At 38.3% G+C, this 24,323-nt stretch overlaps 1 protein-coding gene across 1 annotated transcript in view; it reads left to right on the top strand.

Annotated features, from left to right (window-relative positions):
• Window positions 1-19,598, top strand: part of pard3ba (par-3 family cell polarity regulator beta a) — a 160,173-nt gene extending 140,575 nt beyond the window's left edge. The window contains exons 22-23 of the mRNA XM_084095055.1: window positions 8,084-8,154; window positions 17,392-19,598. Coding sequence (XP_083951181.1) covers window positions 8,084-8,154; window positions 17,392-17,749 — 429 coding nt within the window. The 3' untranslated portion in view covers window positions 17,750-19,598. The remainder of the gene's footprint in view (window positions 1-8,083; window positions 8,155-17,391) is intronic.
• Window positions 19,599-24,323: the final 4,725 nt, after the last annotated feature.

The raw sequence follows: 24,323 nt of genomic DNA on the forward strand, positions 1-24,323 counted from the left end.
AAATAATTATTAGTACATTATTAGTGGTGTTTCCAAAGGCTAGCATCACTGTTGCTATCATACTTGGGGGTAGTGATTCGAACAAACCCCTGAAAGACTGTGCTATGGGCAGCAAATTGTGTGGCTTCTTGAAGGGAGGTTTACTTTTACCTTTCTAAGTTACAGTTTTGCCTTCTTGCTTACATTGAAGGAGGGACCCAAACAATATCTAGAGAGCAGATTATCATATGCCACTTTTCCACTGCATGGCTCTGCTCGGCTCGCTTTACTTTGGCTCGGTTTGCTTTTCCACTGCAGTTTAGTACCGCATCAAAGTGGGTGGGATTATAGACTGATTGTTATAGTTGTGCCAAATCCAATGATGCTGGAAGTGACAATTCTCTCTGACCAATCAGTAATCTGCAGTGTTTAGATGTCACATTTTAGTATCGGTACGGCTCGCTTGAAACCTCAACAGAGGTGGTACTAAAAAAAGTTCTAGGTTCTGTACATAGTAGAAACCCCCCCAAAAGTAAGCCGTACCAAACCGTACCGAGCCGTATACCATGCAGTGGAAAAGCACCAATACGGAGTTTGGGTTGGGCTCTTCTGGTCCAGTAAGTAACCACACAGAACACCCTAACTACTACCTGGAAAACCATTTCAACCACCAAAAATGCCCTAGTAACCACATAAAACATCCTAGCAACTACCCAGAATGCCTTAGTAATCCCATTGAACATCCAAGTAAAATGAGAACAGAGAGGAGACGGCAGATGCGGAGACTGAAAGAAAAATAACCGAATGAGAGAGAGAGAAGATGGAAAATTAAGACGGTTGTCATTCAGATTGTTATCCTCTCGTCCTCGAAACAGAACAGCTTGAGACGAGCATCCTGGCCCTGTCAGGTCTAATTAAGCCAGCATCTGCATCTCCAAACACACACACACCGGCTTGACGGGCAGCCGTGACGGTGGAGTGTAAAAAGATTGAGTGACGGCGACTAGGTGGCTCTCTGCAGAGCCGACAAATAATCCCAAATCCTAAAACCAGGTGTCTGGGATGTCAAATCATATCAACATGAGCTTACGGAGACAGATTAAGAGTGAAAGAAAGTGAGAAAGGCGGGGATGGACGAGGAACAAAAGGCCTTGACTCTACTTTGCTCTAGCAAGCAGGTCACACCTTCCTTGGTAGGTCAAAGACAAGCCAACTCACATCACAGAGCCTTGGCCTTTGTTTCAGAGCAGGAAATACTGGTTAGGAATCTGAATGAAGCCACTAAAACAAAAAGAAAAGAGCGGTGGGAGGGAGCAGTCAGATGGACCTCAGGGGAGGAATGAGCAAGGACAGAATAATAACTGTGTCCCGAATTCTTTATTTGGACTTAAACATGTTTTGCACTTTGGTGGCAGATTATGGCAATTTAAACGGTTACTATGTTTTCATAAAAAGCACTATTTATAGTTTTCACATCCCTAACATTTTCTAAATGTGTTTTTATGCAGTTAGACTTTTCACTGTTTGCATCATAGACTGTCAGTCTGTGTATCAGTGGTGGGATTTTACAGTGAATCATTCTGCAGGTTACACAGCTACGGTAGTTGACGACAAATAACTCGTGACTCATTCATCTGATTCGTTTAAAAACTCTGAATCATTCAGAAATGAAGCAAGTATTTACGAGTGAGTCATTGAATCACTTAAACAATTCGGTCAAAAACACTAGATCATTCAGTAATACATATGTTATATTAGGATTATGATATAATATATATTACATTATATATATATTACTTAAATACTTAAATATATAATATAATATAAAAATAAAATGATAGCATTGGACCATTGAATCATAGAATTGGAACAGTTCCAGAGTTATGACAAATCAGCACTTTTGGACAAAACGAAAATTCAGTTGTTGATGTGAAAGGGACAAAATATCCAATGTATTTGTGCTTAGTATCATCCACAACAATCCACGTGCACGTCGTACAGAGGACAACACATCACTCCAGTACTAGACCGCAAAAGCACCTTCCTTTCACTGGGTTGGGCTCGATACATGAGGAGGTCATGACCAGCCTCCTACAGCCTTGTGTGTAAATTACCCTCTCAAAATGGTTCCACCATCTGCTGCTAACAAGCCTGGGCCGTCTGGGCGGCATGACCATGGCTTTTCAGGGCACGTTAGAGGGCACTGGGCAATAGCAGCACTACATCAAAGATCAGAACACTGCACACACCGCGGCCACGGAGACTCCAGGGAGAGAATCAACAAGCGATAGGATCACGGCATGTTTAAGGCGTGTTTGTTTTAGCATTGAGGTGGAGTATGGTGCCGACTTTGTGGAAAGTTTGATCTAAGTAGCTTGTTTAACTTGCAATGTATTTTACAGAGTGAAGTGAACCGAGGCCTTAAGAACTGAAGGAGGCCCACCTAAACCAAACTAAACCAAGATATTGTGTTGATCAGATGATTAATTCAAATAAAGACTCACTAAATAGCCGCTGTGAAAATCTGCAGCCTTCAAGCGGCTTCACAGTAGGTTTTTAAATATTGGCTTTTAACACAAGAAACTGAATTGGAATTACAAGAAGTATAATTTATTGTAGTTTAGAATTTGTAGTAGAATTTATTGTAGTTTAGAGGAATTTAATAGGTAATGGCATTCTAGGAAATGAAGTGCTACTTTGTTTCATAAAATGAAAGTTATTTTTTTTAATGTAAAGAAAAGTATATACATTTTTGTAAACATTACTTGGTGACATTTTAAACATGTCTATCAGTCTGTAAGTACTCTAAAACTGTAAGTAGGGTTTTTTTTTTTTTGTATATGATAAACTCTAATGAAGTGCACAAGTTATTTATTTTAATATAGTGCCAGGCTGTTTTAATTGTTTGTGTAACTGTGATGTAAAAAAAAGAATCTGTCTGGTGAAGTTTTAGCTCACAGTGGTCCACATATACTTAGCTGAACAAGTGACGAAGCACAGCTGAGTTTTCAGGGACGTCACTCACAGCTTGAGTTTCTTGTGACAAACGCTGAGCACAGTTTGTGTTTGTTGAGAAACATGCTAAATTTGAGTCCTGTTGGAGTCCAACCACAAAACTTCACTTGAGTCCAGACTGCCAATTCCCTCTGGAATGGAGTTTGACTCTGCGCCCAGATCAATGGAATCTAATTACCAAAAAGTAATGATAAAGAACAAAAGTTACTGAGGACTTTAAATTGGTAGTGGCACCCGCTAAGTTTGTGTGTAGTGCGTGTATGTCCAACATATATATATATTAGGCTTGCCATCACTTGCCTACTGTGGCACCGTCGTTTTTAGATTGTTTTATTGTAATAACAATCATTTAGTTCAGTTAGAGAACAGACACTACAATTAAAAACTGAACGTGTCTGCTCAATGCAGTGCGAGCCGAACGAGTGTTGCAGCAGGAGTCAGATTTAATTTATCACGAGAATGAGGAGCTGACTGACAAGACAATGTCGGAAGATTTGGTTCCAAAGCGAAATGTAAAAGCACCTATGTGGCAATATTTTGGATTTAAACTCAATGCTAATAGGGAACCTGCAAAGAATTAGTTGTTTTTTTCTAGTTGTTGTGTTTTTTTATATTAAGAATAATAATGAACCCACCATTCAAGCAATTGCCACCCCCGAATTGGTGCTAATTTGTAAAAAAAAAAAAAACATCCACTGGCACGGAGCATTTTCAGTTCATTCCACATAAACTCATAATCATATAAACTCTTAATCGCAATTCATTTTTTAAAATATATTAAAATAGAAAACTAATAATATTTCACAATATTACTGTTTTACTGTATTTTTGATCAAATAGATACAGCTTTGGCAGGCTAAGAAACTTCTTTTAAAAACATCTTAAAATTGACAATAGTTTTGTTGGTCTTTTACATATTATATATTATTTAATTCTTACGTATAGCTTAAATGTGTATTGCTAAACGTCTTTGCTTATGTCTGTTTTGTTTTGTTCTCGAGGTATAAAAAAAGGTGTGACTGAATAAGTCCCAGTGAGTCCCGGTGACCTTGCTGTTCATGCTCAACATGTGTCTATGTTTAAACAAACTCCTCAAATACATCCATCTGATCTCCCTGCATCTGAACGCATGAGCGCTGTTTGCCTATTTGCAAATGTTTGCACGTTTGTTGTGGCAAGTATTTGCCGTCTCAGTCCAGTTCGCCGGCGTAGCATGCACATTTCTCAACATGCACAGCAGCACACGAGTCCTTCATCCGTCCACACAGCCGTTTTGATCTGATAACAGCACCGCAAAGACTTAACTGGTTTCTGGCAGCTCGGTTGCCATGGTGCCCCAATGCCCCCCACTCCCTTTGGTGAGGTTTAGCAGGGTTGAGCAGGTTTTGTTGATCCTTTTTGACCCCACAGGGTAAAACTCGCCCAGACCACCAAGCCTGCTGTGGCAAAGTTTCAAATTCTCTCTCTCAATTGGAGTCAAGGGTCTGGCAGCAGGCCCACGTCTTGTCCTTTCTGCCTAAAATGCTAATTACCCAGTAAAGATCAATCGCCTGAGCCCAAGATAACATCTGTGGGCAGTGAAGAGAAACACTTGGGTAATGTGGAAGATCTAAAGTCACTGGAGTCTCTCGTGTTTTGTAATAACCGGCGCTATGGAAGCAACTAGGTAGTGTTTTATCACATTAATATCCAGGGTTAGTTCATCCAAAAGTTAAAATTCAGTCATCATTTACTCACCCTCCCTATTGAAAATACTATGGAAGACAATAGCTATGTTTCCATCCAAAGTTACGAATTTAACTTGTGCACAAAATTGTAATATCACATAAAACATTTGCGAATAGTCAAGTTAAGTCACCTTTATTTATGTAGCGCTTTTTACAATACAGATTATTTCAAAGCGGCTTTACAGTGATAACAGGAAAACAACGTTTGTTTTGGCTGTACAGCAAATCGCAATTAGGGCTGTGATGTTGTTGAGTATTGCGATAACAATATTTCTTGTGATATAACATTTCCCTCGAGAAATGCTAGTTTTATTAAGCTTTTTTTCTTCTTTTTTTTTTCTAAATCATTTATATATGTAATGATCATACTAAAATAAACAGGGAGGCTAATAGATATTCTTCTGATCTTCAGAAGAATATCTCAGTTTTTTTAGGAGGAGTTACACTTGCAAAACTTTTAATGGTTGTCTGTGAGACTCTGTTATTGTTAGCAGTTTTGGTAGATTTGGGCTTGCACTTTTTGAAGTCTTCATATGGCTCCCTGAGGTTGCGTTCCAGATAACTGTGGAGATTAGTTGTATTTCCTCTCGACGTGGCCACAATTTTTCGGCACGACTTGGTGACACCTTCACTAATGTTCACATATCGCGTTTTTTGCACGTGCAAATTTGTTATTTCAAATGTAGCCGTGGAAAGCGCGCTCATAACGGAAGCACGTTTTTCCAGGCCCGCCTATGCCGCGACGAGATGAGAACATCTCAACTTTTCAAAATGCCGCAAGCTCACTGCAGGTCATGTGACAAAGACCAACCGATCAACTTCGGTCTTTCCATAACAACATCGAAAGCTCGGCCGAACAGCTGATCATAGCTGTACAGGGCGGGGGTTTTTTTCTCATCTCCATAAATATATCTAGAAGTAAAGCTAATGCAAGGGCTAGAAATCAATTAAACCTTTGCTGATACTTCCTCGTCATCATGGAAAGCGCTCAGCACAGTTCATTGTTGCATAGCGGCCGCGCCACGCTTTCCAGGCGTTTTTAGACGCGATATGTGAACGGCCCCTTACACAGTACCTGCATTTGTGACATGTCTTCTCTATTGAAGCCAAAATATTGCCATATTTCAGACGTACAGTTCTTTTTAGGCACAGCTTCTTTGCTGTTGTCATTTTCCTCGCTTGTCTCTACTCCGGCCGTTAGTTTTTATTTCCACTCTCTGCTCTGAGCCACTAGGTTCCCCTTTGGGCCTGATTTAGCCAATAGCATAATAGCACCTACTGGGGAGGCGGGTATAAAGATAGTAAGGCCCCATCTGATTGGTTGAAATTGGATAAACAATCTATGCATGCAACACACAAATGCTTGGCACAAAATAAATGTAATATATCACACCTCTCTGTGATACAGATATTGCATGTACTATTATCGCGATAATGATAATTTTTCGATATATTGTGCAGCCCTAATCGCAATAAGCCGAATCGGTTTAAGCGCGATTTAATGTTTAGTAATTTTACTGACTTGAGAAACTTTAATAAGGATAAGCAGTGTTATTTTACATTTGATAACTTTATTAAATTTCTTTACCTGAAAAGTGAATTTTCACTGGTATCTAAAATGTTGGTGTCATAAGCTCCATGGCCGGAAAAAAAGTATTTATGAGTTTATTATACAAGTTACCGGCCATTGGCAGGTGTGGTAAAAAGTTAGTTTTAGATGTGTATACACACACACACACACACACACACACACACATACACACATACAACCCTGGGTCATTGCTCCCAAAAGTGGGATCTTATCTGTGAAGAAAGAGAAGCTGGAGAGTGGTAGTATAAATTCTGACAATAGGCAAGACTGATCACCTGTATGGCCAGAATAGACGGATGAAAGAATGAGAGGAACAGAGGAAAGCGGGGAATTGTATATCGTTCTGATCATTTGGCATGCGCTGCAGTCTATCATTCCCACAATCATCTCTCGCTTCTCTAAATTTGACCTTTACGGCGTGTGCGCGTCGTCATCTCTCTGTCTCTCTTACTCTCGGTGACATTCGATCCCTGCGAGACACCTTTGTGTTTAAAGATCACACTTAGCATGCAGGAGAGAGCCGAGGGCCGCCATTACATGCGCTTATAAACGCCTCATTGAGACAAATGCCACCATTTTCCTCACATAGTCCCCAGAAATGAGCTGCCCTTCTTTACATAATGCCTGTAACCTTCATCTGTCAGGAGCTGCCACACGCAGAACTCCCACAATCCCACTGCGGTCATATGAGACTACTGTTAAACCCTGCGGTGTGTGGCGTACTCCACTTATTTATCTTATACAAGCTTGCAAAGTTTTGGAATAGTCACACAAGGAGAAATAAGCTTTAATTAGGAGCCAAGCACTGAAAGTGCGTAGGCACCTCTTGAAATCGTTGGCGTTCTTATTATTATTCTTCCGTCTGGACGTCTATGGCTAAGTTATGAAATTTGGCACACTGATAGAAGACAGTCTGAACTGTCACCATAGCAAATTTGGAGTCTCTAACTCATTCTAGCGCCAACAACTGTCCAAAGTTTCACTCATGTTTATGCAAATAACTTTTGAACCGTAAAGGCTAGAAACAAAAATCTTGTTTCCTCTGATTACGTGGCTCAAGCCGATTCGATTGCACCCTATGGCGTCACTTCACTCTGACCACATCACATCAATTTCATAACTGCGCCACCTATTGGTCGAAAGTGATATTCCATTCAATCATATTTTTAGTTACTGAATATATAAATATTCAGCTATTTTGCCTTAAATCATCTTAAAATGTCTTTAATTGCTCCTTGCTGCAGTTGGTCTGACACTCCCAGCCATGTTGGCATGTCTTATCGTCTTCTTGCGCTTGGCTCCGATAATTGCTGCTTGCAGCTATATTTTTTCAATGTAATCATAACAACACCATAAGAGACGTAATGGGAAAATAATGCATCCAATGTTCTTCTGTTTACAGAGACAAAAAAATTCATTGATAATTAAGTAACATGTTTGTCAGTCTATTCGGGTTTTTCTTTTCTCTCTCTGCACTTTGAGGGTTGTGCTAACTTATCAGGTTAACAGCTCATGCTGATGGTAATTATAGCATTACACAAGGTAGTTATATAATTCATGAATCCTGCATATTTAAAAAAAAAACATGTTTTTTTTATATAATGCATTTAATTTTCAGTTATCCATGCTTTTTTTTGTGATTTCACATCTTTATATTTCCGTTGGGTAATGCTTGTGTACAGAAATTACGCTCTTCACCTTTAAAACCACATCTAAATGTCACATTAGCTGATTGTGACATAATCTTACTTGATTTTCCTGTGCTTCGCAGATCAGAGGGCCTGATCCACGAATGGCTCCGAGATACAACGACGTGGATCGACCGTATGCCTCCGTGCCAAGGTAAGCCTGTGTTTGCGTGTGCATTTTCACTTATACCCAGGTTTGTTCTTGTACCATATGCTGGACATATGTGGCACCGTTGGATCCGTAGAGTCAACAAAACAAGACGGAGGAAGGTGGAGGGACTTCCCTTCCTTCACACACACACACACACACACACACACACACACACACACACACACTCAGTCTAATCCTCTTTCAGCTCCCTAATTAAATCTTGAGTGTTTGCCTTCCGAGAGCTTTCCTCATCCCGGAATATTCACCTGATCTGCTCCCAAAGGACCGGGATCCAGACAGGAAGCTGGGAATGCTATCCTGGCTCACATCCCGGGATCTTAAGTGCTTCAATCATTTTTCTCCTGAAACATACGCAGATATGACGTGGCTCCATTGTGGCGTCTGGTTATGAGTAGGTCATAGTATAAGCAAAATGGTTTTGTGTGATTCTAAAGGCCAGTGAAAGTCATATTAGAATCAAACTTAACTCTGATTATAATTTAGATATTTTTTAAGCGATCTGACATGACTGATGTGGCAAAATTTGTGGAAATGTTCACTAAAAACGTGGAGAATTCTTGGTTTCTTGTAGTTTACAAACAATAAAACAACATTTTATCAATTTTCACTTTGTTTTGAACCCATAAACGAAGATTCTGTCATCTTCGAGTATTTTGAAAAAAGTCATTTGTTCATACAGGAAAAACGTTTTTTGTTCATACAGTAAAAAAGTCAGTGGGGTCTCATGTTGTTTGGACCCCAACGTTCTTCAAAATATGTTACACAGAAGAAAGAAAGTCAAAGGTTGCGTCTCAATCAGCTCCCTAGTTCAGTAGTCAGGGCACTGGTCAGGGAGTCGGACTATTTTAAGGCCTGTCTCAATCGCTAAATCTTTGCAGTGTGCGTAATCCTTCGCTCCCTAAAAAGTCCCACAATGCACCGTGAAACCAGGGAGTATCGCTGCTCACTCTGTTCTCTTAATGGAAATTCTGAAAACCAAAACAAATCACTCAACATATAATGACGCACGATAGGTGTTTTGAATAATCAAACCGTTATTGAATTATATTCCAGCATAAACACACATCGCTAGACAGGTAGTGAACATAATCTAGCTAACATTTATAGTTAGTTTACAGCTATAAATGTACTTATGTTGTACAATGAGAACGTTGTAATGTCGCCGTAAATAGTTATCAGTGCCCCAATGTGTAGTGAGTCAGGGTCCTTAATGTTTACCAGTGCCCGAATTCATGAACACGATATACTGATTCACGACCTAGAGAGCTGATTGAGACACACCCACACAGTTTTGAAACAACATGAGGGTGAGTAAATGATAACAGAACTATCCTTTTAAGGCCAAAAAAACTTACTTAAGTACACAATCCTTCTATCTTCGCAAATTTCTTTCCGAAATGTGTCTGAAATCAAATCCGAATGCAAAAAGAAATATGTTGCATATTCTTGATGATGCTGCTAATCCACAGAAACAGGCATTAGCATCAACTGTTTTCTTAATTTAGTTTTCTCACGCAAGTTAGTTAAAACTGCATTTTGAGATTTTCTACACCTAAATGCTAAGAGACACCTGTTTTTATAAGTACCATGAATTACCATGTTTTTTTTGTTTGTGTTTTTTGGACATGTACCACATTTATTTTGTTAAATAATGCAATGTTTTGAAGTATCTTAGTAGGGATGCTAGTAAAAACTTTGGCAAATAAATATGACAATCATTGAGTAAATTGGTATACGTTAGCACTATACTATGGTACTACCATAATCTGTAGTAAAACCATGCAATTTACGTAGATTTGGACCGTTTAGTCATTTTGAAATCCACCCAAAGCCACATCAGAGCATAATTTCTAGAACTTAGACCTGTAAAACACCTAAATGAGACATCAGAGCAAGTTGAACAAAGTTTTCCTTACTTATAAAATCATTTGTTTTGATTTTTCTTAGGCTCCACATCTTGTTTTGATATTTTCCCCCAAAATAAACTCCCACCTCAGCCCTCCTGCGGCTCCCAGCTCTCCCCGAAGCCCCGCTGTATTCATAAGAGCGGACTATTTAAATGAAATGAAATACATTTTTCAGGGCTGAACTTTGTGCTGTGGTTCCCTCGGGGTGCTCATTCAGGCCCATTTCCTTTCAAATGACTGCGCTCCGTTACATTAGCATATATTTCCCAGTGCGCTCTCTCTCTCTCTCTCGCTCTCCCAGTGTGTGTATGTGTGACTCAGTAGAAGCAAAAGTGCTTGTTTCTGTCTTTTCTAAAAGTTCCTTAAGGCTGAAACCGATCACTTCAAACAGTATGTCACATCACTCTTGTCACAGAGAGCAATTTTATACTGTGTTCCTCTGTAGGAGCCATAATGCAGCAGTCACACACAATCACTCAGTTTGCTGCTGGCCTGAGGCTGGGTGATGTGGTGTAGTGGTTAAAGCTCAGAGCTGGTAAGCAGAAGGTTGCTGGTTTGAATCCCAAATGAAACTAACCGTGAGCCGTCACTATTGTTCATGGCGCTGAAATTTCCACTCCGTTTTATGTTTTGTTATGTTACATTTTTGTTTAAAATGTTTCCTTTTACATATATTTTATGTAATTCTCTCACATAATAACTAGTAATCATAGTTTGTTTCAAAAAGTTTACAGGTATTATTCTCTCTATAATGTAATTTAACATACTCTATATGATTCATTACATGTTTTTACAGTATTGTTGTATTTTGTCTCTTTACCAATTGTCTTTACCTCTTTTACCTTTTTTTTTCTTTTTTTTTAACATTATGCTGCATTACATTAAGGGTGTATTCGCACTTGTAGTTCGGTTCGCTTGGTTCGTTTGGTCCAGACCAAAAAGTCCTGGTCCACTTAGTGTTCACATTGGCATTTTAACACCTAAAGATACTGAACCTTAAGGCATAGGGATATGTTCAACCTGATTGGTCGGCTTTTATTACGTATATCTGGTGACGGAACTTACCGAACACCTGAAACAATGCTGTGTTCTGGGCTAAATGCGCTAAATTTTGACCAGCTGAGAACTCGTGAAGAGCTTATCAAATGTGTAAAGGAGTCAAAACAGTGGCAGGAATCCCTCCGTCACACACACAAACAAAGACACACACAAAGAAAGACCTGCAGCGAGGAGACGCGTGGTTCTGATGATTGTACTGAACTGTGATGGGAAACATCACGACTGTGACGAGAAAAAAAGCATTCTGTTCTTTTTAGAGTCACATCTTGTGACATCATGTCCTGTTTTTGGTTTGTTTACATGTCTTTGGTTCGTGTTGAGTTCATATTTCATTCGATCCGCACCAGAGTTCGTTTGGAAGCGGACTGAGACCCATCTTTTCAGCGTCTCGGTCCACTTGTTTGGTGGCACCAGGGTTCGGATGGCAGCGTTCACACTTATTCAAATGAACCGCACTAACAGAGCAATCGCACCAGAGCTCGTTTTAATCGAACCAAACATGCCAAGTGTGAACACGGCCTAAGTTGTGCTGTGTTGTTTACACTGTATAGCATTTCATTTAATATAAAAGAATATATTTTCCTGAACTATATAAACACATCCATGTTTTGCTACCAACAGGTTTGTTTTACTGCTCTCGCATAACCCTCGTCACCATGTGAGAAACTGGTAATAAACTTAAGGAATGCTTTGTGTCTTAGGTCATTTCATTTGCATACAAAAGAATAATTTCCGTTAGCGTTTAACCTCAGCGGGAGGCGGATTAGGGTGAAGAGCTCTATCTATCCCAGCAGACTCGCCGGCTAATCGGTCTGAGTCTTAAGCCTGCATTTGATTGGATAAAGATCAGCCAGAGGCAGGAGGTTACACAACGCCACGGTTGTCTGCAAACAGAGGTTGAGAACGGACTCCACTGAGTACAGTTTGGATCTTTCCGTCCCAGCATGTGTTTCAAATTAGCTCATTTGAAACAATAGTTTCCCTGAAACCAAATCATTAAAATTAAAGGAAAGGCTCCATGTAGCTGGAACAGACAACAGAGCCGTCAAGAAAGCCACCAGTTGTGCGACCGCCAATAAAAGCAGCACTCCTGAAAACATTCAGCTCTGCTGGAGAGCATGCAGTGACATTGTGATTTAGAAGTATTCGTTTATTTAGGATGGCGAGGTTCTGCCTCTATGAAAAGGATGTTTTGATTCAGATTATCAGGAAGGAGTGTGCTTTTCTTTGTTCATTCATCTTGGCAACAGAAACCACTGTTACTTCTTTTCATCCTCTCATGACATCTCACTCCGCTTTATATTGCGTTTTGGCTGCGGCTGCCGCTTTGCTTCCAAGTAAATAAAGCGCAGCGACTGCGTTCTGCTTTAACATTGTTTGCCTTGAAACACAGAAGCCGTAATGAAATCAGTGTTTGGAAATGAAACTCTTATTTTGTTTTCTGCCTCTGTTTTCCCTACGGCCTTAATGTCTGGAACTAGTGCCATAGATGAAATATATCTAACCAATTCTACAAACATAATTGGCTATAGATTTATATAGTCTGGCAGATCGGTAGATAGACACAGTATCTGTCTGTTTATATGTCTGTCTATTCAGTAAGATGGATTGTCTGTCAGTCTATTTTGTCTATCTATCTATCTATCTATCTATCTATCTATCTATCTATCTATCTATCTATCTATCTATCTATCATCTGTCTGTATATCCTTGCATTCTTTCTATCTATCTATCTATCTATCTATCTATCTATCTATCTATCTATCTATCTATCTATCTATCTATCTATCATCTGTCTGTATATCCATTCTATCTATCTATCTATCTATCTATCTATCTATCTATCTATCTATCTATCTATCTATCTATCTATCTATCTATCTATCTATCTATCTATCTATCTATCATCTATCTATCATCTGTCTGTATATCCTTGCATTCTATCTATCTATCTATCTATCTATCTATCTATCTATCTATCTATCTATCTATCTATCTATCTATCTATCTATCTATCTATCTATCTATCTATCTATCTATCATCTGTCTGTATATCCATTCATTCTATCTATCTATCTATCTATCTATCTATCTATCTATCTATCTATCTATCTATCTATCTATCTATCTATCTATCTATCTATCTATCTGTATATCCTTGCATTCTTTCTATCTATCTGTCTATCTATCTATCTATCTATCTATCTATCTATCTATCTATCTATCTATCTATATCTATCATCTGTCTGTATATCCATTCATTCTATCTATCTATCTATCTATCTATCTATCTATCTATCTATCTATCTATCTATCTATCTATCTATCTATCTATCTATCTATCTATCTATCATCTGTCTGTATATCCTTGCATTCTTTCTATCTATCTATCTATCTATCTATCTATCTATCTATCTATCTATCTATCTATCTATCTATCTATCTATCATCTGTCTGTATATCCTTGCATTCTATCTATCTATCTATCTATCTATCTATCTATCTATCTATCTATCTATCTATCTAATCTATCTATCTATCATCTGTCTGTATATCCTTGCATTCTTTCTGTCTATCTATCTATCTATCTATCTATCTATCTATCTATCTATCTATCTATCTATCTATCATCTGTCTGTATATCCTTGCATTCTATCTATCTATCTATCTATCTATCTGTCCGTCCGTCCGTCCGTCCGTCTGTTTGTTTGTCTGTCTATCCATCTACGTACAAACTGTAATTTCCTGGTCTTGTTTTTGTTGTGGTTTATTGTTTAGTCAGTCCATTAATCCTTTCTCACTCATTGACTAGTCATAATTTCATCCTGTTACTTCTAATTCAACACACCCTCCTTTGTTCGCCCTCACCCACCAGCTGTTTGGCATTGTGTGTGCACGTCTGTCTCTGGGGGAAGACACAGGAGTCGAGGTCAAATTAGGAGCCAAGAGAAGAATTTCCTTCCGAACGTCTTGGGCAGGTGCAGGGAGCTCATGCTAACGGATTCCTCCCTTGTCGTAAGACGGAAAATATGTTCGCGGGCGGCTCGCTCACTCGCACGCGGGTTTCTTCGAGCGTCGAGTGTTGATTAGTGCTAGCGTGAGAGAGATGGATTGCAGGACTTGTCATTACTTTGTTTTTTGCTTGTGTATGTTAAATCACACCATCTACCGCAGGCTGTAGTGTCTTTCACACACAAACGCAAGCTCGAAGACATGTTCACTCCCAAACAGGCCTGCGTTCTCCATCACATTATTAATGTGAATTCAAAGTTGGTCAAATAAACACATGTGGTGCTATAACACACACACAAACATGACCTTTACCATAACAGCACGTCCATCTCTTACCCATACATGCACGTGCTGGTCCATCGATCTCAAACACATGTGCTTATTCATACACTCCCTCTCACACACATAATTACGAACACTTGCACACATCTGGCCATCACACACACACATACACACACCCGTTGCTCGCTCAGCTGTGACCCTAAGCCTCTGGGCTTACTTTAGGTCACTGGATCACAGGGTCAGTTGTAGGGTATGGCTGTAGTGTAGCTGTGTCCGTCCCAGCGGAGAAGCATCAGCGTGAGTCTGCTTTAATCCTCAGCTGCCAGCATACAGTCTATAACCCACGGCATTTCTCATTATGGCTAATCTAGCACGCTAACTTCGTCTCGAAGCCCACTGTAGTTATCTCACGGTATCGTGGGCATGGGGTATGTGTAATGTATTCCAGTCTAAATGGGGTATACACATATTCTAGAGTATATGAGGTATATATCATTTATTGTACACTAATTGGGGTATATAATTCAGTCTACATCAAATATTCTAGTGTACAGGTTATATATTATATATGGTTGACTAAATGGGCTTTGTACCATATATGTGTTTGAGGTGTATGCCTGTGAAATATTCTAGTGTAAATTGGGTATATATTATGTATTACTGCCTTATATTTCAAATGTGTGTGAAAATGAGGCATGGTAAATACTCTATTGTATATGAGGTATATATCATGCAATGCACATTAAATGGGTCATAATTTAAATATTATGGTGTAAATGGGGTATATATCATGTATTATCGCCTTAATGATATATGCAGTTACATTGCAGATGTTTTAGTGGGTTATATGTCATAACTAAATGGACTTGAATATATTATAGTGTACATGGGGTACAGTATGTGTCAAATGATAGTGTATATATAATATTTATCATATGTTCTAGTTTATATGATTTATCGTAGGAAGTATATATCATTCTACAGTATATAAGATACATTTTCTAGTATGCATGTATAAATCATTAATGCTAATGTGTTTTAAATATTATATCCTAGTATATTGTATGTGAGGTTTGTATCATTTGTTTAAATGTGTATGCGTTTCATACTCTAGTTTAAGTTAACAGCTCTATATATAAAGTGAATTGTAAAGATTTAAGGATGCATTCCCTGAGGTCTCACAAATGTTTATTCCTGTGAAATCCACCTGCAATTATTACCTATTAGTTTGCTGTAAACATAAATGATGAATGAATGCTTCATAGAAGCATTTGTGTTATGAGTGCTGGCGACATAGTCGCTCTGAAAGAACAAAATGAAACTGCATTTGCTAGTCTGGAGTCTTGAGTCTGGCTATGTTTGGCCTTTATCTGTCTCCAGCGTTTAAACGAACACACACACTGCGTTTAGGGTTAAGACTGCAGTATTTCTGTTTCAGTTGTTCTTGGGTGGTCAGAGCTGACAGACACACTACACACGCTGCCGACGGATCATAACCACACACACACACACACACACACACACACACACACACACACACACACACACACACACACACACACACACACACACCACAGTACAGTGCACAGTCTACACACACCCACACACTTGTGTTTGTAACTAACTTTGGCAGGTGAAATAGTGAACGGACTACAGTCACGCTTTCGAGTGAACTATATTAAACATCAACCGCTGCATGCATGAAACCTTCACACACGTGTTCTGCAGCGCAGGCTTTGACATAAAGGTTGCCGGCTCCCCGGTGTTCGGTTTTTTTAGAGGCCACGTGGAGCTTGATGGATCGTAGATGGATGTAATGTAGGCCATAACCCTGAAAATATTAAGAATGCAAATGCATAATGTAGTTTTTTTTCTTTTCTTTCATATAGCATCCATTACCCTTCTATCTCCAGATGCCCTCCATTTATTCACGTAGTTTTGTAAAGACCCCTGCTTCGTGCTTTTTATTTCTTCGGTCCTGCTGTAGCTGCAGCTTTTATCCTTTTTGGCTTAATTTCCCAGACTGCATACATTCCCTTTTGTTTTTCATTTATTATTCACAAGACACATTTACTTTAAATGATAAACAGTACAGCCTTTTTTTGCAAATCAGCTCTCTTTGAGTGAATGTAAATGTTTAATTTGCAGGAAGTTCACACATTAAGTGTTCCAGTTATGGAGTTAACCTTCTTCCTAATGTGGTTTACCTTCCTTGATTTTGTACCAGAACAAAGCTGTCAGCGTTCCCTGATGAAGAGCGAACCCAACCTGTAAAAAACACAGAATAATATATCTTTGGCCGAACAGTAAGATCCTGTTGCGTTCACTAGCATGGAATGATGGTGTGTTGGTTTCCTTGCAAGGCTTCTTAACTAGCTTAACCTGCAAAACTTTGATAAACCAGCTTCAGAAGAACCGTGGTTATGTTGGTTCGCCAGTTAGACCTTGAAAATTGCCGTTATTTACTCGCCCTCCTGTTTTTACAAACTCATATGCTTTTTTATTTATGCCATGGAACAAATACTGAGAATTTTAAAACCCTAACCACATTCGTCAAACTCCAGAAAAGGCAAAAAACATAATTAAAACGCCATAAGTAAGTCATATTTGACTATAAATCACGTTATGACTATATTTCAAGTCTTCTGAAGTCATATGATAGTTTTGTGATGAACAAATGAAAATTTAAGTCATTATATGTAATTGAATAAAGACTTGATTTTGACTGAAGTCAAATAATTAAGTTATCGTAAAGTCATATGACTTTTTGGAACATTTATGGAATTTGTCAAAAATGTATCGTTTTGTATTACATAGAAAAAAATAACAACAAAGATATGGAACAACATTATGGTGGGTGAATAATGATGGTGAAAAATGACCAATTTTTGACCAAACTATTCCTCTAAAAATCTTAGCCTTACTAGTTCCTTCATTAACTCTGGATTTGGTTTTCCAGGAGGATGCCCGTGGAGGACTATTCGAACCAGAACTGGTCCAGCCAGAGAGACCCCGTCCATAACCCGAACCCCATCTACGAGACCCATCGAGACAACTATCCTTCACGCTCTCCCCGGTTGCCCGTACCCAGACCCATGGAGGCCACGGGCGGTGACTACCCTTCCTCTCCAGCGCAACAGAGGGGTCCCATGAGGCACGATATCCCGCCCTCGTTCAACCCAGGTGCCAGAGGACCACCGCGATATGAAACGCTAAACCAGGGGAACTATCGGACGGCCAGTCCTGATCGCTACGGGCCATACGGAGACGAACAATACCAAGATCCCCGGCAGAAAAACCCAATCGGAGCTGTCTAGAGGAGGACGAAGTAGGTTTGTGTTGAAAAGGCAAGTGGTTGTGTGAAGTAGGTCATTTTGTCCATTTAAGGGGACACTGAAGGAACAATCTAATTCATTTTCTTAGACGTATTCATAGCCATCGATTACTGATTGATTAAGTAAACTTTGTGATTTTTTTTTTCTTTTTTTTTTCTTCTTGGATGTCAGCCATTTTTCCTCTTAATTAGCAGGATGGGATGTGTGTATTGCTCAGTTCTGGACATCGACTCAGTGAATTGTACAGCTTTACAAAGCATTTAGGGTTGTATACTGTATATGTATGTTTTGCATGTATTTAATTCATGACGCCACACAGATGTGTATATGATGGTCCGCTGTGGTTAGTATGGCCACCCTAGTTGTACCTTTCGTTTTGTTTATGTCATTGATAGCCTCTAATTATGCTAAAATATCAGATTGCTTTATGATTTTTCCAGATGTTTATATATTGGGTGCCTTATGCTAGCTCGGGTGAGAAGAAATTTACCATCAGTTTATGTATTTTGTGGTTGAAGAATGTTTTTCTTTTAGATTTTTATTGCATTTTATTGCCTTTGCAGTAACCTTGTCATCCTACAACACTCCATTAACTTTTTGTGGGTTTTATTCTATGAATCAATCCTAAAGTGTTTTTTTTTTTTTCGTGCAATGTTTTTAAGGGTAATATTCTCTTTCTATCACCTTCCTCCTTGATTCATTTTTGTTAAACTTTTCTGGGATCCAAAAACAAGGAAACGGGCGAGGTTCCACAAATGTCTGATCTGATCTCAAAGTCTCGAACAACTGTTTTGACTTTTATCTTGGGTTTGAGATTTTAACATTCCTGGCATTTATTTTTAACGTAGTGTGAAACGCTGCCCCCTAGGCGCAGTACAACTTGTTGCGCAGTGTCCTTGGTTTGTTTATTGTCGTTAGAAAACACGTTACCAGTAAAAACAGGATCCCGTAAGAACCAACTTCGAAAACAAACATAATGACTTTTTGCACCTACTTTATATTCAGTTTTTGCACATTTAATGCCGGAGTGAAGTGGTTTGCAGTAAAATGGCCAGATTGAAACTGGAGATGCTGAGAACATGCAGAATACAGTACATGAAGTTTCTATTTTTTTTTTTTTTTATCTTGTACACATGCTACTCATAAATCAACTTAATACTATGTATGGATATTCAATCGATGTTCCATCTTGTGTCTGTCTCGTCACTGAAAAGTTGATTTGGATAATATTTTTATATCACATTTTTCATTCAATGTTCATGGAAAATCTATCTTTATGTTTATTTTACTTGGATTTTATGTTAATGTTGTAATTTAATCTTTTTATATGTGTTTTTCTTTATTAACAGCAGTTAAAGGATTTTTTTTTTCCAATTTATTATGAAAGTTAACAGAAGAGATAAAATATTGTGCAATTTTTCTTATTTAGCCTTTATTTGTAAAATTAAATTAGTTTTTTTTTTTTTTTTTTTTTTTGGCTCTTATATTTTTATAAAAATCAAGATGCTGGTCTGCATAACTTGAGAAATCAAATAACATGGATGACAACACAAAGTTTTGTTGTTTTGATACCTTATTCTTACTGTGTAGTTTTTATTTTTTTAAAGCTGTGCAAATGTTGTATTAAATGGAAATAAACGTGTGTCTTGCTACTAAACACGCCATTAACAAAAATGAATCTAGATGTTATAGGCGTCAATTTTGCGGCAAATAACATGGTTATGACATCAGTTAAGAATGGTTACGACATTTTGGTACCTTATTTGTTAATTTTAAATCAAATATTGTATGTTTGTTTTTTTGTAAATAAAATGGTTTTGGTTTATGACAGATTGATGATGACCTCAGTTATGATGACATCCCTCAGTGAAGCTGTTTCGTGTTCATTGTTCTTTTGTACAGTCGTATAGCTTCAAATTTATAATGATGACTGAGTGAACATACTTATCTAACATTACTGATAATTACTCCAGCTGATTAGTACTAATTCATCCTCTACCAATTAAGCTACGGAGGGCTGCGCTGAAGTTATTAGGGTCTAATGGACCTATTTGGAAATCTTGCTGATTAGGAACTTGGCATTAAAGTGTTTGCATATATCTTGGCAAGAATTTCTGTTTAATTAACCCGTGGATGAGGACAGAGAGATGTTAGGTGGGATTAATGCATTGTAAGAGCAACAAAAGGTGGATCAAATCTGAAAAGAGAGAAAAGAGCTGTATCTATTGTGTGATATCAGTTTAATCTTCATTATTTAGGGAGAGGACCACCACGCGTGGTTATGTTCAGCAATCTCTTGCTCCAACATTATTTCTTGCTCAAATATATGTAGTATATATTTCTATACTACATAGACTTATACTAAATTGTTTTAATATGGATAAAGAAACTAGCATTTGTTTACAATATAATGATTTACAGAACTTACAGTACAATAATCAACAGAAAATTTCATTAATCATGTATTAACTTTGACTCATTGATGCATTTTCTATCATGTGCTCATCTCACTGGGATCTGCCATGTTGCGTGACCTCTTACATTCTGCAGATTTCCTCTGATGTTTATAAGTTTTAAGTCAACTACATACAGACTTATTAAAAGTACAGTAGCAAAAACTTGTTTAAAGGGGCTACATGTAGGATTCAGAAACCCTTGTTATTAGCGACATCGGTGGCCGTTAAGTGAACTGCAGTCAGCAACTTGTTGCTCGTGCGCACGTAACATACAAAAGACTGAACGTGATTCAAGGCCCCGATATACACGGGGAAGTTTTTCAGAACAGCTCTCTCTGCATTATCCTGGACATAGTAAATATTCACTTCGGTTCAAACAACCCGAGTCCTTCAGATAAAAATTTTAAGTAAAAAAAAATGTTAATAAAAAGTTTACAGGCTTTCATAAGCACTATTGGGACGGGATGGAGTAATGTAATTTTACCACAGGACGTCTGTAATATTAATGGCCAATTCGCACGGGATAAGATATCTCAGTAAACTAGCAGAAGTGGGAGGGGTAACTCGATTTACACACCGCCGTCACCCTCATGTCGTCATGTGCGTATTACGTTGCTTCCTGATATCACGTGCGCAAACACATATAACCTATATTTATTTATATAAAACAGTTATGTCCGGTCAAACGATGTATTAATTAACTTCAGATTGGATTGTGTTGGTAATAGGCACTTTCCTAACGCTAAAAGATGTTTCGTGCCTCTAACAAGTGCTTTCGATCTTCTTTCTGATCTGAATGGTTTGTGGAAAAGTTTTGCCACAGACTCGTCCCAGCGTCTAGAACGCAACTGAATGCTTTTTCAAGCGTCTCCATACTTGGGGAAAAAACACGGAAAACTACTTTTAAACACGAAATGATAAAATATTTACGTACATATTTAAAGAGGGTCTATTTGCACGGGACTAGTATTACCTGAGGTCATTTTTCCAGACCTTTTTACTGAAGGTAAAAGTCACCGTAATCTTTACTGACATTGTCCGTAATGATCACTGAGATGCACATTCGGACGGGACTAAAATCACAGAGAAGCTCTGGTAATTATTACTTTAATTCGTGAAAATCTGTAATTAATAATTAAAAAAGTCTTTGGGATGTGCTGGAGTAGATTTTACAGGGTGCTTGACTCTTGTAATAAAGATCTTGTGTTGTCAATGCAAGAGTCCAGCACTCTGTAAAGTCTCCTCCAGCACATCCCAAAGACTTTCAGTGAATTTAAGATCTGGTGCCAATTCATGTGTGAAAATGATTATTCAAACTCCCTCTTATCCATTCTTTCATAATTTGAGCCTGATGAATCTTGACATTGTCATCCTGGAATATGGCCATGATGTGTCTTCCTACAGGGTTGTTTAAGAAATAAAAAGCTACACACTCGATCAGTTAGGGTTAGAAGAACTGTTGCCAAACATATAACATGCAATCATAGACTCTTAAGCATTTGCCTATTTAAATCCATACAGCGACTTTTTTTTGGTCAAATAATCAAAATAAAAACAGATTCTAGCAAATACCAACAGAAAACAAAAAACAAACAAACATCAAAATCAACACAAAAATGGGTAACTGAGCACAAAATGAAGCTTCTGTCATGACCGCCCCAGTCCCCTAAACTGAACCCTGTAGAAAATGAGTGGGCTGAACTGAGCAGAAGAAGCGCCAACATGAACTTGTGAATCTGAAGGATCTGGAGAGATTCTGTTTGGAGGAATGGTCTCTGATCTCTTGTCAGTTATTCTCCAAACTCATCAGGCATTATAGGAGAAGACTCAGAGCTGTTATCTTGGCAAAAGGAGGTTGCAAAAAGTATTTAATAACAGGGAGACAATAATTATGGCCAGCGTGTTTTGGAGAAAAACATTTATTTTATAATGTGATTTACCCCCCACTTTCAATTCTTTTACTTCAATGAAAGGTGAGATTTTTTGCGAATTTTTTTAATGAAAGATCAAAAGGATAAACAATGCAGATTTATTTTTTACCACCATTTTTGATCTTATTTACCAGGGGTGCCATTAATTCTGACCACCACTGTATATATATATATAAAATTAAATAATCCGTTTTAAATGAATAAGTTTTAAAAAAGTATACGCTGACAATTATTTTTGAAGTATTGGACCTCTCACTACACCAAATTTAATATACTACTAAGACTCATGTACCATTCCCAATAGGCCCCCTGTAATGGCCTTGAAGCTCTCAATGACCTCACTATGAAAATGAAATACACATTTCATCCCTGTGTTCTTGTCCTTCACAGTCATCAACCGTTTATTTCAATTATGTCCTCTCCTTTCATTGGCGAGTCTCATATCCGTGCTGATCTTGCCAGTTGAGTGGATTTTGCTCATTTCATTATGCTGCCATTATAAGAGACTCCAGCGAGACGTTATCAGCGGAGCCTCAGAACAGACCAGCCAGAGAAAACACTGGCCTGCCCTTCACCTGCCTTAAACACTGCATGTAAGTGCCTTCAGTCACGAGTGCGTCATGTAATTGCTAAGAGCACACCTGTTTTACAGCCAACACACTCCCAAGACATCCGCCCTGCTTTTAACTCAGAAATCTGATGCTAACTAAAATATAGTTTGCTGACCAATTCTGACATTGAGCACATACTGATCAAACTTCAGCGCATAACAGGAGTGTCAATGTTTTGCTAACGCACAAACATCTAATTATTCTTCCATCTGTTTTTGTTCAGACTCCCATTATTTCTTGGATTTGGCCTGCAGATTCAGTGTTATATTCTACACACACACACACACACAGAGTTTACCATGCAAACGCCACCAAAACCCACTTTCAAAGAGGCTTGTAGACCAGGACGTGCATGGAGACCGAAGATCAAGTTCAGTTATACATGCATTATATTATACATTAGATGACTGCATTACTGTAGCTATTAGCAAGATGTTACAAACCCTACATTACATACAACCAATGACTAAACGGCTAACATTACCAACAGCCCACATGACTGAGGTGACGTCAGCCAAAGTCACTTTAACCGCGATCTTCATACTATTGATCATTGTTTAAGAAAATAGTCCTTCACTTAGAATTGAATAGATTATCAATGATGTATGCGTATTTACATTTTGTGGTATCAGAAGCAAAGGTCAAGTCAAATCGTCCTCCTTTAGAATGACATGAAGCTTAATTTAGATCTATAGTACTTCATGCACACACACACACACAGCTAATGACCTTCCTCAGCTGACCGGCTGGCATGGGCCGTTGGAGGTGCTGCCAGGTGTTTTGGTTGACAGAACAGCGCGGGCTGCTCGTGTCCCACATTTCAGCCGCAGTATCGGGTTCCTGCATCAGGATAAAAGGAACGCTCCTATTAGCTTAGTGCTAAGAGCTGCGGCCGGCAGCCAAGAGATGTGTATCTAAGACTCACTGCATTGGCACTGATGTTGGGAATGCCATTTTTCCTTGCACACAAAGTACTGTGGTAATACCAAGATATTCGCTGAAGTATCATTTTACTATCATGGTATATGAATATGGTAATCAATTACTACTTAAGAACCCAAAACTACATGGTTTCTGGACATATATTATTATTGAAAGTACTTTGGAGCAACATGAAAATACCATGGTAATACCATTGTACCACCACAGCCCATTTTATATGAGAAATTTCCATAAGCCCAACCACATAAATGGTAAATTGACATCTCTAAATGGTGTATTTGGTTTGTTTGTTTGTTTCTGTTTTTTGTTTGTTTGTTTTTTACATTTACCATAGTAGTACCGTCTTTTTTGAAGTAACGTGTACTTTGACTTCTGTTAATTACAATAAGACCAATAGAAAAAGCTAAATTTATGTTTGTATTGAAAGATTTTGACCTCAGCATTGTGATTTGTTTGACACTATCATGTTCTTGTACTGTGCATTGTCACGGTCGGTGGCTGTAATGAAGTGCATGAGGAAAGAGATACTCAAAATAAATCTTTAATACACGAGAATAGACGAGATGTTTAACATGACACACCTGAATAGCATACCAAAATCAATCAGAACCCATAG

The sequence above is a fragment of the Abramis brama genome (genome assembly GCF_963993115.1).
Source record: "Abramis brama genome assembly, chromosome: 2".
In the NCBI taxonomy this organism is placed as follows: domain Eukaryota; kingdom Metazoa; phylum Chordata; class Actinopteri; order Cypriniformes; family Leuciscidae; genus Abramis; species Abramis brama.